A 20,143-nucleotide genomic window follows, 5' to 3' on the forward strand; every position below is an offset into this window, starting at 1 on the left:
TAGAATCGACCTCAGGCTACCCAGGACATTTCATCCTGGACTAGTACCAGTCACCCTGGAATGGCCTGTTTCAAGGGCTAAGGCTCCCTTTGCTGCTTGGGCCTCCCAGTTGTTGCTCTGAACTTTCTCCTGAGTGATGTTTGTCCTGATGGCTCTATGATAAGGAGCACATAAGTTTGATATGAAAAACTCCATCTCACCTTTAGACCCTGTTTATACTAGTTTTCTATTTATTATTAACAGTCTCACCTGTAGTATACTGAGGTAGACAATCAGTTCCACATTGACTATCTTCAGAACCATTCTTGGGAGTAACCAGTCTCTCAAACTGGCACCATTTGTGCAGAATTCACTAAAATAAAGAGATGAATATTTGATTAAATACAACATTTGACCCAGGCTCAGTGGTGCACACCTGTAATCCCAGTGGCTTGAGAGGCTAATGCAGGAGGATTGCGAGTTCAAAGCCAACCTCGGCAAAAGCGAGGCCCTAAGCAACTCAGTGAGACCCTGTCTCTAAATACAAAATAGAGCTAGGGATGTTGCTCAGTAGTTGAGTGCCCTGAGTTCAATCTCTGGTACCAAATATATATATATAATATTTGATTAAAATAACCTTGGAGGGGCTGGGGCTTAGTGGTAAAGCACCTGCCTCGCATATGTGAGGCACTGGGTTCAATCCTCAGCACCACATAAAAATAAATAAAGATACTGTGTATTCATCTACAACTAAATAAATATTTTAAAAAATAACTATGGAAAGAGAAAAAAATTTTGCTTATTTATGTGTAAAAATTTCATGATGAAAGAAACCACTAATTTTTAAAAACTGATAGCAGTTAATTGTTTTATCTTTCCATTGGCCTAAAAAATATAAACAATGAATTCTAGTAAGAACAAGTGTATGCAATTAAGCTATGCTAAAGTTCAGTTCCTTTCTGGTCATTTTTAATGTAATATGTGACTATGAAAAATGCTACTATAGCAAAAGCATGCCCTTTGATTAATTCTCAAAGTCCTGCTGTTATCTCAAACTTTGTATTTATAATCAATCACACAAACCAAGAAAGGCATAGTTTAGAAGTTATTAACACATTAAATGAATCATAGGACTCTCATCTGGACTTTAGTCATCTGTTGTTAGTATCAGTGGAACTCAAGACATATCTTGGCAATAATACTTATGGAATAACAAGCAATTTTTAAAAGTAAGTTTCTTTTTATCCTTTTAGTACTGGGGATTGAACCCAGGGGCCTTAACCACTGAGCCACATCCCCAGCCCTTTGTATATTTTTATTTTGAGACAGGCTCTTGCTAGGATGCTTATGGCCTTGCTAAATTGCTGAGGCTAGCCTCAAACTTGCCATCCTCCTGCATCAGCCTCCTGAGTTACTGGGATTACAGGCATGTGCCACTGTACCCAGCTATTAAAAGCAAGTTTTAAAATGGCAGCCATTATGAAGTCAAACAACAATAAGTGCTGGTGAGGATTCGGGAAAAAGGTACACTCATACATTGCTGGTGGGACTGCAAATTGGTGCAGCCAATATGGAAAGCAATATGGAGATTCCTTGGAAAGCTGGGAATGGAACCACCATTTGACCCAGCTATTTCTGTTGTTGGTCTATACCCAAAGGACCTAAAAACAGCATACTACAGGGACACAGCCACATCAATGTTTATAGCAGCACAATTCACAATAGCTAGACTGTGGAGCCAACCTAGATGCCCTTAAATGGATGAATGGATTTAAAAAATGAGGAATTTATACACAATGGAATATTACTCAGCACTAAAAAATAACAAGATCATGGCATTTGCAGGGAAATGGATGGCATTAGAGCAGATTTTGCTAAGTGAAGTTAGCAAATCCCAAAAAAACAAATGCCGAATGTCTTCTCTGATATAAGGGGCGGCGGGGTAACTCAAAATGGGGTAGGGAGGAATAAGCATGGGAAGAAGATTAGATAGGGAGGATGGGTGGGAGGGAAAGGGAGGGAGAAGGGGAATTGCATGAATGGTGGCAGGAGACCCTCATTGTTATTCAAAATATATGTATGAAGATGTGAGGAAAAAAAAAGAATAGTGTTACCTTAGATTAGGTAGAGAGAAGTGATGGGAGGGAAGGGGAGAAGATGAGGGGATAGGAAGGATAGTAGAATGAAACAGACATTATTATTACTGTGTGTATATATGTGAATGCATGACCAATGTGATTCTGCAACCTGTACACTCAGAAAAATGAGATATTATATCCCATCTGATTCAAATGTATGATACGTCAAGGTCAATGTACTGTCATGTGTAACTAATTAAAACAAATAAAAAAATTTTAAAAAGTAAGTTTTAAAGTAAGGTGCAAAGGGCCTAACTCTGAGCCAGAAACTCTGAAAATGTACACTAAAGTAAAAGACATGACCTCAGCCCCCAAAGATCATGAATTTTAGTTGTGGTTATTCTATGTGTAGTAAGTGGGCCTCTGTTATCTTTGTATTTTCATTAAACCCCACAAAGACGTTTACTTAGAGCCACGCCAGAACTCATGTCTTAAACAGGTCTTTCATTTTCTTTGCTTTTGCATGATTTTCATCATCTTCCACCATTTGCAAGGTCACTGTAGATGAGCAGTTTCAAGATAACGGTAACTGGGATTTCAAATCACATCAGTACTCTACTGAATATCCAAAACAATAGCCAGAGTTTACCAAAGAAGACTAGTTAAGGGAAGCAAAAATGATATATATTTTTTGAAAAGACACAAAATGGATCTAGTTTAGATTACAGGAGAGGAAGCCACCACTCAGAGGTTAAATTTGTGGAAAAGTCATTGAAAGAAATGTGGACCATCCTGTGGATTTCTGTAGTGATTAGATAAACCCAATCAATTCCCAGGAGTTTAATAGTTTTGCATTTTCACACAAAATGCACATGTCTTTGTATCCTCCTGCCCGAATAATAATTGGAAAGTCATTTTTTTGAGCAATATCAAAAGAACAAACTTATTATTTTCAAGACTTTATCATTCCAAAGTTTAGGACATGCTTACCACTCAAGAAAAATCTCTTTTGAATTAAGAAATGAGAAGCACATACACCATATAGGAGATCAGCCTTTCTTCTCTTAACCCCTAATCCTTTCTCCTCTGCTTCCTGACCCTGGAACTCAAGTATATCTCCTTGCCCCTACTAAAAAACACCCCCAAACACTATTAAATGACTTCCTCTTTCAGATCAACTTATAAATAAGGTCTGTTGCTTCGCACTGAAATTTCATCTCTCCAAAATCATCAAAGAATGAATCTTTAGTGATAAGTGACAATTAAATTAAAAATTAATTAAAATTAAAATTATTATTGAGTTTTTATGATCTAAAACTAATGTAGTCACATTGAAAAAAAAAAAAAAAAGAAATCATTTCAGATAGAAACCTTTCCCTGCTTCTTTCCATGCTAGAAGCATTCCCCAAAACATGGTAAATGTTCTCTGTGTGCCCAGGGAAAGTAGCACTATGACAGGAAACACTGGCTATGGTGGGTAGACTAGGCCAATTTTTTGGGAGAAGGCTAAAATTGTAAAGATTGTCTTGAGCCTTGAGTGTATTGAACCCAACTACAGATCTAAGAAATTGGTAGTATTAAGAAAAGCAAGTATTTTGAACTGGAAGGAGATAAGAGAAAGGGCCAAACAATCCAGTTTTGTGCTTCATTTTAGATAATAAAATCTTGAGGTCATATGCATTTCAAAAAAAAAAAAAGAAAGAGGAACCTTTCCCTTTCCTGTGGACTTATATGATGCATAATTTAACTTATTCATAACCTTGGGTTATCAGTATATATTGTGCAACTATGAAGTCTTCAGGGCTTGCTTGCTTGTATATTAAGTGGGTCTAGACAAAATTTTAAGCTCATGTGCCTCTTTTTCATAGGTTTTTTTTTTCTTTTTCATTTTCGTCATTGATGTTAAGCTGTCAAGTTTTTTTTTTGTATTGTTATACAGTAGTGCTTTCCTGTCTTGCTTTGCATCTTTTATAAATCTAATAACCATGAAGTCTAAAAGTTAGAATTGTGTATCAAGCAAGAATAAGTAGGGATTGAGTGAGGATCTATGCTAAAACTGAAGAAATAATTTTAGTTAATGGGCTTTAGGCCAGCTATTTTTAAACATTTAAATTAGCAGAAGCTGTTTTAGGTTTACTCCTTGATTTTCAGCTGGTTCGCATTTACACATTTTGAAAGCTAGTTGGATTATGGATTGAAAAGATAATGATGCATAAATATGCACCTTGGGAATGATTGAACAAATTTTCTTTAATTTAATTTTATTTTTATGTGATGCTGAGGATCGAACCCAGTGCCTCACACGTGCGAGGCAAGCACTCACCACTGAGCCATGATCCCAGTCCTGAACAAATATTTTTTAACGTGAAAAAGTGATTAAATAATCAACTAAGTGGATTATTAAATGATACCTGCCCTGGGGTTGAAGAAACAATCTACTTTACTTTCCCATTTAATTTTTTTGAAGTTGAAAGACCAGGACAAGAAACAAATTTCAGTCCTATAAAATATAGCAGTTTTGATTAAATACATGGAAAAGTAAAGAGTTAATTATTAATGTTTGTTGCATCCAGTAATAAATCTGGGACTGGAAACATTATGATGATTTCTAAAACTTTATGTCAATAGAAGTACATAAATATATGATATAGTTTAAAATAATGGTATGATATTTAGGTAAATGCTGAATTATTAGGAAATTGGTGAAGTTTTAGAATTTTTCAAGGTTTTGTTTAAAAGGACATAATCAGGGCTGGGTTGTGGCTCAGCAGTAGTGTGCTCACCTAGTATGTGTGAGGCCCTGGGTTCAATCCTCAGCACCATATAAAAATAAATAAAATGAAGGTATTGTGTCCAACTACAACTAAAAACTAAATATTAAAAAATGTACGTAATCATTTTGCTTTTTATTTTTTCTAAATTAGATAAACCCAAGAGAAGATTAAAAAAATACATGATGTTCAACTACCTATTAGTAACAAACCACCCTGCAATGTTTTGCCTTAAAACAATAATGATTTATACTTTTTCACAATCATTGAGAATCTGCTGTTTTCTGTGGTGTCATTCATGTGACTCGCAGGCTAGTGGTTGGCTCAGCTGGGGCTATTGTTTGGGGGGTGCCTCAGTTCTGCTTTATGTGGCCTTCCCGCTTGGCTAGCTTGGCATTCTTCACAAGATGGCAGTCACAAGAGAGCTCCCTGGAGAAAGATTCACAGGTGGGACAAACTATGGAAATCAAACTGTAAAAGCAGAAGTTGAGAAATCAGAGAAGTCACAAATCCAATTAATCTAGAATACTAAAGCACATCCAGTTACTGAAATGAGGCCACAGAAGGGAAACTGATGGAGAATCTACTGAAAGACTCTGTAGTTCTGCAGCCAAAAGTCTGAAAAATGGTTCTGGGGTTGCTTTTGGTCAGCAGGGTTAGCAGTCAGGAAGAAGGACGGGTAATACTGTGGAGGAAAATGAGAACAAGTTGGAACCTACTAGCACTCTCTCTTAGCATGCTAACTAACTTTGTGAGGGCACAAAGCAGCACCACATATATCTAAGTATGTATGTAATTCATTTCCAGCAGAACTACAGTTCTTCTTAATTTCAAATCAAAGCACCATTTGGAATAAGTAAATTTGTTGAAGAGTTCATATAGGATATAAGTATAATTTTGGAGAGAAAGGACTCTGACAGTTAACGTGTTAATTACTTAAAATATTTAATTAATGTCATTTTATAAAATGACATGGTCATATGATTTTTTTTGTCTGAATGCATTGCATTATAAAATAACTCCTTAAACACAAACTTTTTAAAAAAAACATAATTTTTTCTTATACATTCTATGTTTCTTTGGGGTACTTCTATGGGGTACTGGGCTCTACCACCAAACTCTACCTTTAGCCCCTCTTTTTAACTTTTAAAATTAGCACTCAGCACATTATTAGAGCAATTTTTTAAAAAGAGAAAAACAGAATGAAATTCACCTTAATTTTCATTATTCAGAAAGAACCAATGCTGAAATTTTGGTATGTCTGTTCCTTACTCTTTCAATATATGGTATTTTTATTTTCCTAAAAGTGAAAAATACTATTCATACACCATTTTGTGGTATTTTTAAAAACTTACAATACATTATGAACATTTACAGTCTTAAGTATTTGTTGAAAGAAAATTTTTAATGGCCATATAATATTTCATCTTAAAAAAGTATAATCATTTAACCAATCCCTCATTACTGGAGAACTGTTTCTAATTTTTTCTGTAATAAATAGCTCTACAATGGGGATACTGGCATTATTAGATTAGAGGACATCAGCAATATTGGAGGTTTTGAATCATATTTTCAAATTGTTCTCTGGAAGGACTACTGCACCAATTTCAAAATATCCCAAAAGATATATCAAAGTGTGTCTTTCCCTGCATCTATACTAGCCCTTGATATTATAATTAATATTTTTCCACTTTCAGGGGGAAAAATCAAATCCTCAATTCACTCTCTTTTTTTTTTTTTTTTTTTTTTGGTATTGGGTATTGAACTCAGGGGCACTCAACCACTGAGCCACATCCCCAGCCCTATTTTGTTTTAGTTTTTATTTTTTAACTACCTGACAGCAGTGGAAAGCATTACAATTCTTATTATAAACATAGGGCACAATTTTTCTTATCTCTAAATATAAAGTATGTTCATGACAATTTATGCTTTTATACATTATTTATGCTTTGTTTTTTTTGCATTACAATTCTTAATACATATATATCACAATTTTTGTAACTCTGTTTGTATATACAGTATGTTGACACCCAATTTAAGTCTTCATACATGTACCTTGTTGTTTTTTATTTAGAGACAGGGTACCATGGAGTTCTTAGTACCTCGCTGTTGCTGAGGTTGACTTTGAACTCGCAATCCTCCTACCTCAGCCTCCCAAGCTGCTGGGATTACAGGCCTGTGCCACCGTACCCAGCAAATCCTCAATTCTAATCAAAAACTAAAAAAAAAAAAAAAAAAAAAAAAATAGGACCCTTTTGGAAAGAAACTTGCCTGAGCAGATGTTCCTTGGATACTCTGTTTTTATAAGGTTCCATTTGGTGCAACATATCTAGGGCATATTTTACATTAATAGTAATAAATGTCAAAAGTAAATAAAATCTAATTTTATTTGGACTTATGTAAGTAATCTTTTCTTTTAAAAATTATATTGTTAGTTAGTGAACTCTATAACAAGCCAAGTCACTCACATAGTTTGCCATGAAGATGTTTCCAGTTAAAGATTTTAAACTTGAGAATGTTAATATTTTGGTGTCCTGAATTTATTTTTTAGTTCTAGTTACTACTAAATATCTTAAAGAATAAATGTTTCCATAATGAGTATTACCCAGAAAATATTTTTGGAATTTGTACTCAGAAGTATGAACATCATTCATTTAGTTAGCATGTCAACTATAAATCGTTCCTAATTTGACATTCAAAACCAAGCATGTTTATATGTTTTCCTTGTTAACTTTAGGATCCTGAGAGAAGCCATTTTGTCTTAATTGCTGGGGAGCCATTAAGAGAACCAGTTGTTCAACATGGTAAGCCCAAAATGATGCTGATTTTCCTGGTCTATTTTCTTTTTCTTTGAGAGTAGTGCACATGTATAGATTTACTGAGAAGACTGGCTAGATGTTCGTCCTCACTCTCCATCAATGAACCTAAAGATTTTATTTCATTTCTTCACCATCAGAGGAAAATATATATCTGGTGTTTATTCCTACATTAACTTCTGCTTTTTTTGGAAAAAAATGTAAGTACTTAGATGTCGCACATTAATCTTAGAGCTATGGGAAGAATCAAATAGTGCTTTTGTATTGTATCATAGGGGATTTCAACTTGAAAAAAAGGTTCTGCAGTATATTGGGGACTTGAATATCATTTTTATCTTTACAAAAAAAATAGTGGTTTTAATACTGTCTTAGTTTATTTTCTGTTGCTATAAGAGAATATATGAGGTGAGATAATTTATGAAGGAAAGAGTTTTATTTTGGCTCACAGTTCTAGAGGTTGCCAAGTTCAAGAGCATGGCAGCAGTATGGTCCTCATGGAAGCCCCTCTTAATGACTTCATCAACTCTTAAAGGCACCACTTCCCAATACTGCCACAATGGCAATAAAAAATTTCTTTCAACATGAGTTGAGGGGACAAACCACATTCAAACCATAGCAGATACTTTCCTTATAGTTTATTGTATTTTTAGTGAAAATATGGACCTCTTAGGAATAATATTTCTTTGAAAGTTTCTATAATAGTCAAGTCATTCTTCTTTACTTACAAAAATGAATAAGGTAACTATGACATTGTAGAAGTAGTACTATTACTTGGAGGCAGAAAATCTTGATATTAAGTACCCAGTCACTTCAATTCTTTGAATCTTGATTTTCTCATATCATTGGCGTTTGATTAAATGAGAAACATCTAAAGGCACCTAGAACCCAACTTAATATTTAGATGCATACCTACAAAACAAATGTTTGCTTTACTAATTATTAAATTCAACATGCATTAAAATCCATCATTGTGTTACCTTGCCTTACATGAATTCCCAGATATACACAGTGATTGCAGATAAACCCCAGCTGATCATAAGTTTAAAGAACATGGATTGTCCTACAAATATTCTTTTTTGGCTCTATTAATAAATTCAGCAGGCATATTAAATAATAACCCCTATAGTTCATGACATCCATTTTGCATATTAACTTTTCCACTCCAAAAGTTAGTAGTATCTTGACCTAACAGCATTGAAATTGTTCTTCTAGAAGAAGGCTGCATACAAACTGAGTAGGGCCATAATCTCTATTTGTAGAGACTAGAATTTAGGTAGGAAAAAGGTGTGTGGGATTGAAATCTTTTAAGTTAGGCAATTTCCTCTGCAATTGTAATGAAAAACAGGGGTCCAACCAAATTAGGTGACAGAACTGTGCATGGTGGCACACACCTGTAATCCCAGAGGCTCAGGAGGCTGAGGCAGGAGGATCCCAAGTTTGAGACCAGCTTCAGCAATTTAGCAAGACCTTGTCTCAAAAAAAAAAAAAAAAAAAAGCGGGGGTAGGGAGCTGGGGATATGGCTCAGTGTTTAAGCACCCCTGGGTTCAGTCCCTGGTACAGAAAAGACTTAGGTAACAGACTAAAGGGGACTGCTCAAAACCACTGTACACTTATATATGTGAATCCTCTTCCAATGGCTTGAAACACAGGGACACTAGGTATGCCTACAAATACAAACTCAGATCAACCTAACAAAATAGTATGTCTCTTAAAATATCAGTTACTAAGAAACAAAGCATTTTGTTTGCCTATTTTGTTTATTTAGCTTCTAAAGCTCAGAATTTAAGTTTTCCTTTTACCTAAGAATGTTTAAAGGCAGCCACAACTGTCTCTCGACTAAGTGAGAACTAGTACTGTTTTCATGAATTAGTTAATAAATACCCTGCTCCTCTTGTCACCAAGATGTTTTCTTGATTCTGTTTTCTTCTCGAGTCTCTGAGGAGAGAAGCTTCCCGAACATGGCTTTGCAGGGCTCTAAGCTTCTAGTGTTTCCCTGTGTATCAGAGCTCATTTCTCCAAGTGTGGTCCAGGGATAGCAGGATTAGCATCAGTTGGGAGATAATCAGAAATACAGAATCCTAGTCCTCACCCCAGATCTCCTGAATCAAAATAGGAATTTTAGTAAGATTTCCAGGTGTTTGATTTATGTGAGCATTATAAATTGAGAGACATGGCAGAATACCCCACAAAGTGTCAAAATTGAATCCCAGAAGCATACTACAGAAAAATAGCTTGTACATGATAGTGGTGCTCCACAAGAACAAACTATAGGAAAATTATGATGTGCAGGAAATCGGTCCTTGGCCTGATCTCATTTTCCAGTTTCCATGTCCCTGTCTTCTGTGTCCTTTAAAAAGTTGGCTTCTCCAAGGTCCTCTTTTGGACTTATTTATTTTGGTACTGGGAATTGAACTCAGGGGCACTCAACCACTGAGCCCCATCCCCAGCCCTATTTTGTACTTTATTTACAGACAGGGTCTCACTGAGTTGCTTAGCACCTCGCCATTGCTGAGGCTGGCTTTGAACTCATGATCCTCCTGCTTCAGCCTCCCGAGCTGCTGGGGATTACAGGCGCGAGACACTGCACCTGGCCTCTTTTGGATTTATTATTTATTCAGCATATAAGGTCTTTCTCATTCTTTTCTGCCTGATGCAGTTCAAACCTTCACTTCCAGATGGAATTTCTGTCATGAGCCCCAGATCCATAGTCCTGACAATGTGCCAAAGACCTCTCTGTTGGGAAACCATTTTACTGTCACTAATACCTCTGTGTCAAAATACACAGAGCCAAACTCCTTGTCTACCAACAGCCTCCTGCGTCCTATATGTCAGTTACCCTTAGCTCCACCATCGACTGACTCAGCTTTCCAGGCCAGACAGCTTCTCTACCCCGATGGCAAAGTTGCCTTTAGAAGCTACACATCAGATCATGTTATTTCCTATTTACCCTTTCTGATCACCTACATAATTATGTCCAAACTTCTTCCTGTAGATGGCCTCCAAAGCCCAAAAGTGTCTGGCCTCTTCCTGCATCTCAGATCCCCATTCATTTTTGCCCTTCAGTCCCTCCTTGCAGCACTATGACTCTATCCTGAACTCCCCCAGTATTATGCTAGTTCTGACAGTGCCATTCTTCTCTGTTCAACTGAACTTTACTCTCTCTGAATCCTTTCTTGGCTCCTTCCTCCTCCTCTTTCTGTATGGATTCTGTAGATTTGAGATACTTTTATTATTCCATGTATCACACTGTTTTGTAATTTGATTTTTTACTTTGTTTTTATGTCTGTGATAAATTTGAGGTCATTCATCTTTCACCTCTGTGTCTCTAGCTTCTAGCAAAATGACTGTCATTTAATGGGCATTCAATAAATACTTAATAGATAGAACAAATGAATGAATGTACGTGGCTCTTACTGAATTTTCTCTTCCTATTGGATTCTATTTCCCACAATCTCCCCAAAGATAATCAACATCAGTCAGGTATATTATCCTGTGTCTTCATTTTCAAGTTTTAAATTACAGTGATCACCAAATCCCTGTTGATATGCTAACAATGGTTAAGAAATTTGAATGTGTTATTTCCTTTGAAGTAATGAAGTTATATATAAGTCAGGGTCTCCCAGAGAAAGACCCTTAGTGGAGAGAATTCCAGAAAAGGTATGCCAGGAGCTGTTGAGGGCCACAGCCGAGTCGGGATGACGCATGGCATTTTTGCCAGAAGTAGTGGTTGAGAGGTGACGCTAGCGAGCCATTAAGATGATGACTTTTGAGTTCTGGCGGAGTTCCCGTTGAGTTCCGCTTGAGCTCTCGCGGGGATTCCAGGAGAGTTCCCATTGGTTGGGGAAGTGCCGGAGGAGGGATATTTCCGGTTGCTGGTTCCTGGAGGAGTGGCGTGGCATTCGGGAGAGTTCCCCGGGGAGCATATGTGGAGTGTGCTGGTGGAGTTCAGAAATAAAGTTTGTTCCTGCTTCAGTGGCTCATGATTTGTTCCCAGCCAGACTGCAGCAAGGAGCCTCTGCAGGCTAGTAGAAGAAACATATAGGAAGGGCAAGTCTGTTAATTGCTTTCAAGACACTGCCTTTACCAAATGAGAGTGGGCCTTGAGATACTCCAGTGCCCCATTACTCCTACAATGTGTGAAGAAGAAAAGGGACAAGACAAACACTTTTCCTTCTGATAAATTAGGGGAGAACTTGTATACTTTTAGCAAAACCTGAGTTTAGATCCAGGAATTCAAGAAAGAGATTACCAAACTATCGTCCATGACCCAAATTTGTCCACAATGTGTTTTTGTGAATGAAGTTTTGTTGGAACACAGTCATAGGTAGTCACTTTCATATTGTCTGTGGCTGCCTTTTTATGCTTCAGTGAGAGTTGGGTAGTTGAGATGGACATCTGTGGACCCACAGAATCTAAAATAATATGCTCTCTGGCACGTCACAGAAAAATAATCTGCTGACCCTTAGGGAATCCAAAAAATGATGCTTTCTTGACTTGGAAATTTTGAAATCTCCTGTTTATTGTCAATGAGATGCTGCTAATCTTCAAAAAATGCTTTAAAAACCTTCATATTCATACATACCTAATATACTGCTTAGACACCTAAACTATGATCAGATTTGCCAGTTTGTCATATCAGATTGGTGCCATTCTTGATGTCACTTAATGCTATAAAAATAAAAACTACAAAGTATGGTTGTAAAGCATATATAGAGAACCAAATCTAAGAATGTTTTGAATAAAGAAATTGTCCTTACTGGTGAGGTACCTTCAGTGACTGGGTGAGATGCAATTGCAATTGTTCATTTAAAGTTTGATCTTTATAGTAATCTGAGATCATATACAAACCTAGGTAGGAAACCTGTAACACAGTCCTCTGGGAAAATAGACTTTTGCTGTTCGGAAACACTTAGATTTTATCTCAAATTAGAAACTACACAAATACATAGATAAAAATATTGCCACCCATAACTTTCTGAATGTCTCTTTCTGTCCTAGGTCCATTTGTGATGAACACAAATGAAGAAATTTCTGAGGCCATTCTTGATTTCAGAAATGCAAAAAACGGGTTCGAAAGGGCTAAAACCTGGAAATCAAAGATCGGAAACCAGTGAAGAGCACAGAATAGGTCTCGATGCTTCCTAGAATTTTGCCATTTCTGGTGTCCAGCCATTTGAGGCATTCAGTTTCCAAAACTGACTTCGCCAGTGCTTCTAAAGAATTCCACATTAAAGTGATAACATGATTTTTGTGGCAATGTATGTAGGATATTTCCAGGCACATGCAAATAAACCTAATTGCTACATCTTTAAAAATCAGTGTTCTTCATTTTGACCTAAGTTATTAAGCTTCTGTTACAAAATTCCTTTTGTGTATGTTTTGCCTTTTTGTGGGTATGTATCAGTGTTTTGTTATTTTTGTACACATGTGGGGTTTTTGAAGCCTGTTTGATTGGTTTCTGTGTTACTGTCAGCAGGCACAAACATCTGAGGTCCCTTCCTAAGCAATCCTACTGCAATACAACCATCAAGACTATGTGCTGAGGTGTCATGTTACAGGTTATCTGCTTTAAAATAACAGCAGCCCTGAGCATTGGAGTCAGTTTTTAAAACTGCCCTGCTATTGGTAGGAACAGGACAGGATTACAGCCAAGACTTCCCTGCATTTTCTGCCAAAATCTGTGTCAGATTTAAGACACATGCTTCTGCAAGCTTCCATGAAGGTTGTGAAAAAAAGTTTTAATCCAGAGTTGGGTTCCAGCTTTCTGTAGCTGCAAGCCTTGGAGGCTGCTCCACCTCCCTACAAAGCAACTAGAACCTAGGGCTTAGGGTGGAGAGATTTTTAATTTTTTTAAAAATTTGCTGGACATGAAATGAATGTACAACGCTTTCTAACTTCAGGTTGGAGATACGACCACCTCCTGATTATTTTTGGAGCATGAGAACATTTTAAAACTTTTTTGTAAATCCCCCCCACTAGGATTGTGAAAAAAAAAAAAAGGACCTTGCCTAATTGAAGTCATTTCATTGGATTTTGATCACAACTGATCGCTTTTCCATGTGAGGTTCTGGGGGTTTGAACTTTCCTTCTGGAGAATGCCTTTTGAAACCATTTTTTCTTTAGCTGCCTGATGTCAACTGCGTAGTAATCAGTGGATATTAAAATATTCAAAATGTACAGAGAGTGGGCAGTGGTGAATATTTTCATAATGTCTTATGTGCAACTGGTGCAGGGCTTCGGTAATGAACATGGACCAGTGAAGGTAGGTGAGCTCAATTTTTAATGGTATGAAGATTTATACAGATTTATAATATGATGAAGATTTTCACTGATTTATATAGAAGACTTTCTTTGCCCTCATTAGTTTTGAAACAATATAAAAATGCAGAGCATTTTTATATATCCTGTGTTTATTAGTAATCATTCTGTTTCTTGGGCTTAATAAGCTTCTTAACATGAGTATTTGAAAAATGCTGAAGTTCTTGTTTGTTTTTTTTTGTTTGTTTGTTTTGGGCTGGCTTTTTTTTCCTTTTGAGTTGTAATTGAACTTGCGTAGTCTGAAATCTTTTCAGATGGAGAAGTTTCTCCCAATTGTATATGCAAATGGCACAGTGATTGTCTTTCAAGCACCAATTTGTTCTTATGACACACATAGATTTGTGGGCCATTTATTTTGTGAGTAGCAAAAGTTAGTCTATTTCTTCTGTAAATTGAAAATTATGAGACTCTCTATGGGCGTTTTCTATCTTCTTTAACAAATTATCAATTGCCACCATCCAGAAAAAAATGTTTTCTCAAAGGTTGTTTTTGTTTTTCCCTTTTTGAAATGTGTACAGAATTCAATAGTAATCACGTCTTGGGTTCCATGAGAAAGTATCAAGTAGAGTCCAACAAATTGCAAAAAATAAAAACAAAATAATCAGGGTGTTACTGACTGCTGGGACAATGTTTTACTCAGTTTTATGTATTTCATAGATTATATATTTTTAAAGATTTGTATTCTGAAAATGATTCAGATATAATTGTTTTGACTGAAGAGTGTTAAACCATTGTTGATGATGACAATTAAATGTGGGCTTGAGTTTATATAGCTTTTATTTCACAACCTACATTTTCAACAGGGATGATATCGCCCCCAACAGGCGAAAAATGGTTCATAGAAGGGTGTGTAAAAATTTTGAATATAAAGCACAAATATACGTATAGTACATAAACAGATTTATAGTACATCTGTATTAAAATTTCAATGGGAAAATGTCTAAAAAGGCTCCTGGTTGACATCAGTAAATAGGGTACCCTGGGGGTTGATAATAAAGCAAAAGGTCAAGCAACACCAGAGTGGGAGTCAACTTGTCTAGCAGCTTTGTAACTTTTCAGATTTGAAATGCACATGGGAGAAATCCCAGTCCTGAGCTCTATTTTACTGCCATCAGCCTTGTTGGATCTCAGCACCAGATTGTAGGTGAAAGGGAATCCGGTTTATTTTGTTGTTGTTATTTTAAGTTGGATTGGTTTTATTGGTACCAGGAATTGAACCCAGAGGTGCTTATCCACTGAGCCATACATCCCCAGCACCGCCCCCCCCCCCCCCACCTATTTTAAAATTTAGTGACAGGGTCTTGCTAAATTGCTTGGGCCTTACTTCCGGAGTCACTGGGATTACAGGCATGTGCCACTGCACCTGGCTGGGAACCCAATTTTGTGCATAGGTAACAGAGACAAAAAGTCTGACTTATTTGAAGGAAGTAAGACTTTTCAGACTATCCAGTTTGTTTGTAAGTCCACAAAACGCAGGAATCCTGTAGATGTGGTGGGCTCGCTATATTTTCAAATGTTTCCAGTTTACTTTTAACGCATCAGTTAATTTGGTGGTACAAGAAAGAAGACTGAATTGTTAGAAATAAGTAGTTTTCTTTAGGTCATTCAGTTCTTTTAAAGAACATAAACACTAGAATTTTCTACATGTCCTGGGAACAATGAAGTTTTAAATATTTTGAATTTACTGTTAACATATAAATGTGTATAATGGGGCAGTAGATGAAAATTGCTAAGCTTGCATGTGACAGAAAACATGTTCTTACACATGGCAAATTCAGCACACTTGCTTACTATGCAGCATTTTTCTCTTACCTATCAGAATTTCCTTTAAAAACTGAAGCTATATATACTGAGCTTATATCTACCCAACCCCTACATAAATAAAATTGTTTTTGATATGAAGGAAAGAGTTACCTATAGTTAAACAGAAATTTGAAATAGTTGTGCCCAAGTAATAGGGGATAATGTTGTATATCATATTGGTTTACAGTTTTCTTCCTCCCTCCGACTTTTTCTTAAGAAAGAATCTAAAAACTGTTTCTTAACATTAATGTTCTTCTGGGCTGAGGTTATGGCTCAGTGGTAGAGAGCTTGCCTCACATGTTTGAGACACTGCGTTCAATCCTCAGTACCACATAAAATAAATAAAAGTATTGTATTCATCTACAACTAAAAAATATTTTTAAAAAACCATTAATGTTTTCCTGGTTTAAATTAAAATTTAATATGGAAGCATATTCAGGATGGTAATGGTTTATGAAACTGGCATTCAAATATTATTTTTTGCCTTTAGAGATAAAAATGTTTCATTTATTATAAGAAACTTTCATAGCACATTCTTCTTTCCATCCTCCCTTTATCTTCAAATTTATCCCTAGGTTGTCCCCCATTCCTTAGCCTGGTCCCAACTTTTTAGCTTTGGATATTGTTTCAGCTTAGACTGGCATTGCCTGCCCTACAGTTCTTTTTTTTTTTTTTTTTTTTTTAACCTGGTGGGGATTAAACCCAGGGGCACTCAACCACTGAGCCATATTCCCAGCCCTTTTTAATATTTTATTTAGAGACAGGGTCTTGCTGAGTTGCTTAGGGCCTCACTAAGTTACTGAGTCTGGCTTTGAACTCACGATCCTCCTGCCTCAGCCTCCTAAGCCGCTGGGATGACAGGCATGTGCCACCATGCCAGGGGCCTGCCCTACAGTTCTTTTTTTTTTTTTTTTTTTGCGGAAGGGTGCTGGGGATTGAACTCAGGAACACTCAATTTCTGAGGCACATCCCCAGCCCTATTTTTTGTATCTTTTTTTTTTTTTTTTTTTGATACCAGGGATTGAACTCAGGGGCACTCAACCACTGAGCCACATTCCCCAGTCCTATTTTGTATTTTATTTAGAGACAGGGTCTCACTGAGTTGCTAAGCACCTCACCATTTCTGGGATTGGCTTTGAACTTGTGATCCTCCTGTCTCAGCCTCCTGGCCACCAGGATTACAGTCATGTACCATATCACGCCCAGCCCTGCCCTACAGTTCTGTTAGTATGTGAGCAACTTTTTTATAGCAACCATGTAAACAGCTACTAGTACCCTGGACACTTGTGTATAATGCCACTTGAAAGTAAGGCATACTAATTTCATTAGTCTTGCCACTTGTACTCTGAAGGATAGCTGTTTGGGTTCAGTAATGCATGGAACATGTGAACTGAGGCAGATCTGTTTGAAAATCTCAACTTGAATCCATTGCATGTATAATTTAGCTATTACATTTCTTAGTCCAAGAAAAACACATTTTCTTCTAAAAATAAGAAAAGCCTCTTGTTGGTTGTCTAACATAATCATATTACAGCCTAAATGTGGGATTTATTTCTGTTTCTATTTTCCCAAGGTTTTTAAAAGACAGTTGGAACAATCATATACAGTTGCTCTGCATGTGCACTTCACAATTCCAGGGAGCTGCATCTGCATAGACTCACATCTATAATGTGACAGCTCAAAGTACAATATTGTAGATGCTCTGGACATATAGTAAAAAGTACCAGCAATCTCACTGTCCTGCCATTCACATTGGTGTTCTGACTAGCACTATTTCTAGCTGATCTAATAAACAATTCTCATTGCCAGGAATGTGGGGTTTTCCTTAAGACACTAGGGGAAGCTACCTGTAAATCTTTTTGATATCATCAATGAAGATGAATCATTGTAACAACAAAGTCATGGTAGGCTTTCAGAACCCCTTTCTGACAAATTTGTTTATCTTTTCTCCATACTACTTTATTTTTTTGGGGGGTGTTCTTAACCACTGAGCCACATCCCCAGCCCTTTTTATATTTTATCCGGAGACAGGATCTCGCTAAGTTGCTTAGGGCCTTGCTAAATTGCTGAGATTGGCTTTGAACTTGTGATCCTCCTGCCTCAGCCTCTCAAGCTGTTGGGTCTACTACTTTTTTAAAAAATCTACTGGAAGAAGAATATTGCTGGATGATGGAGGCATTCAAATTCTTTGTAACTCTGGAATAAGTCCAAGACCCACAGGAATATGGGAGACCTCGAACTTTTATGAGACGCCATGGGGTTCACAGACTTCTTACCTTCATGACACTTGCCTTCTGAAATTGTGTCAAGTGAATTGAATAAAAAGGACAGAGGTGCACCTTCCTTATTTAATTCCAGGAAGCAGATCTATTCCTATTCCCCACCCTGCTTACACTTATGAAGTCATATATAGGCATGCCCACTGACTTTTGCTGGAAAAGCAGCCCCATTGTGCTCTTCTTGACTTTTCTTTCAGACATAGTCCTTGGCACAAGACATCTGAAATATTTTTCATTAATTTCTTCACTTATGATCTTGTAGTTAAATCTTCTGTCCAAATGTTCTGTGCACAGATGTGTTTTAACCTAATTAGTCACTCATAACTAACTGGTGGTTGAAGCTTTTATATCACTGTAGGATATTATTGGTACCCTACCCAGGATACAATAGAACTCCTTGTATCATACATCTTGAATGATACATTTATAACTTTTATATCCTGATTGAGACCTGTAGATAAATTTTTACTATAAACCCCTTACAAAGAAATTTTCTGGAATGAGGATATGATTTCCTGAAGAACTCAAGGTAAACAGGACTGGAGCCCCTAGACACATTTATTACCATAATTGGATAAAGGTGCTAGAGAAATAGGGGTAGAAATGACAGTAAAATTGTTTCTGAACATATTTCTAAGTCTGACTTTTTCTTACTACATGAGATGAGCAGAAGGTGGGAATGATATGAAATTGGGGATAAGACTGAGATCAGATAAGACAGATAAGATGAAACATTTGTTCTTAAGGTGCTTTTATGGAGGTGAGTCCACTTTTCTTTTTGTCTTGATGGAAGGGGACAATATGCAAATCTCTAACATGTCAGGGATGATAATTGCCATCAACAGAATCAAGTAAGAGGTGGGGACACAGAATGCTGGGGAGCAGGGAGAATTCTCTGATTCAGTTTCATTTTCATAGGAAGGAGGAAGAGGTCACTATCAGTGCAGTAACCATGGTAGGAGCAGGGAATTGACTTGATGGGAGATTGGGTGTTAGTCAGGGGAACAGTGTGGTTGGAGAAAGGTGAGCAGAGGCAAGAAGTGCAGATATTGAGGTTGTAGAAATAGTGTGGGAAGATCATGCAGGGTGTGACTGTTTCAATAAAACTTTATGGACACTTAAATTTGAATTTTATGTAATTTCCATGCATCATGAAATATTCTTTTAATTTGTTTCAAGCATTTAAAAATGAAAAAAAAAACATTCTAAGCTAATAGGGCTATACAAAAACAGGCTTCAGGTTGAAGTCAACTCATGGATCATAGATTGCCAGCAGTTCTCTATATATTTGCACTGTTCTATTTTCTTCATGGTATACAACTGTACATGACTGAAACTAGGCTTGTGGGATTTTGAGATATCCAGGATGTGAACTACTATATTAAATAGTCTCTAACATCTACTCTCATCATAATTTGTCTGATTTCGTGAATTGATTTTAAATTCTAAAGCATTTTTCCTCCTAAGGCAGTATATTTACTCTCTGCTATTTTCCCATGGAGATAGGTTAGAGTTTGGGTGACTGTATCAAAGAGTCTTCCAGGTCCTTCCAGCCACAAGCTATCCTATAAGGTGTTTGTTTCTAGTAGCCAAAGTTACGGAAGGAAATCACCTTAGCCCATTAATCCAGCCTGGTGGTTACAGAAAGAGATGGGCAAAGCAGCTCTGGCCACATAGCAGGTCTGGACAAAATTTAAATACCTTGATGCTTTCCTTCATCCCTGAGAACCTTAAAAGGGCTACCTCTGTAGCCCTATGTAAATGTTAGGTGGATAGTGACAACATAGTAAATTATGGCAAAATACTCTGGTCAGATACTTTATCAATCAGGCTAGGCCAGGATATGCTATGATAACAAAATCCCTCAAAATTTTGGTGGCTTATAAATAACAATGGTTAATTTGTTGCTCATACCGTATCACTATTCTGATTCATTTAGTGTCAACTCCATATTGGGAAGCAGCTAGCTGAGTATCCACATCTAGAATATTATAAACCACCATGACAGAGGGAAAGAGCACAGTTAAATTCTCTGACCTAGAAATGATATACATCATTCCTGGTCACTGCCTTTAGATCGACTGGCCCACCTAGCCAC

General features: G+C 36.8%; 2 protein-coding genes across 4 annotated transcripts in view; both read left to right on the forward strand.

The window, feature by feature from the left end:
* Pir (pirin) overlaps nt 1-12,943 on the forward strand; it is a 103,968-nt gene extending 91,025 nt beyond the window's left edge. For both annotated transcript variants that reach the window (XM_026396730.2, XM_026396729.2), the window contains exons 9-10: nt 7,566-7,632; nt 12,644-12,943. In XM_026396730.2, coding sequence (XP_026252515.1) covers nt 7,566-7,632; nt 12,644-12,759 — 183 coding nt within the window. In that variant the 3' untranslated portion in view covers nt 12,760-12,943. The remainder of the gene's footprint in view (nt 1-7,565; nt 7,633-12,643) is intronic.
* A 732-nt stretch (nt 12,944-13,675) lies between these two features.
* The window catches only part of Vegfd (vascular endothelial growth factor D), a 32,038-nt gene continuing 25,570 nt past the window's right edge, over nt 13,676-20,143 (forward strand). Inside the window, exons 1-2 of one of the 2 annotated variants that reach the window (XM_026396758.2) lie at nt 13,676-13,907; nt 16,943-16,949. In XM_026396758.2, coding sequence (XP_026252543.1) covers nt 13,818-13,907; nt 16,943-16,949 — 97 coding nt within the window. In that variant the 5' untranslated portion in view covers nt 13,676-13,817. The remainder of the gene's footprint in view (nt 13,908-16,942; nt 16,950-20,143) is intronic. The other variant, XM_026396757.2, reaches the window with a different exon arrangement.

The sequence above is a fragment of the Urocitellus parryii genome, chromosome X, assembly GCF_045843805.1.
Source record: "Urocitellus parryii isolate mUroPar1 chromosome X, mUroPar1.hap1, whole genome shotgun sequence".
Lineage (NCBI taxonomy): Eukaryota > Metazoa > Chordata > Mammalia > Rodentia > Sciuridae > Urocitellus > Urocitellus parryii.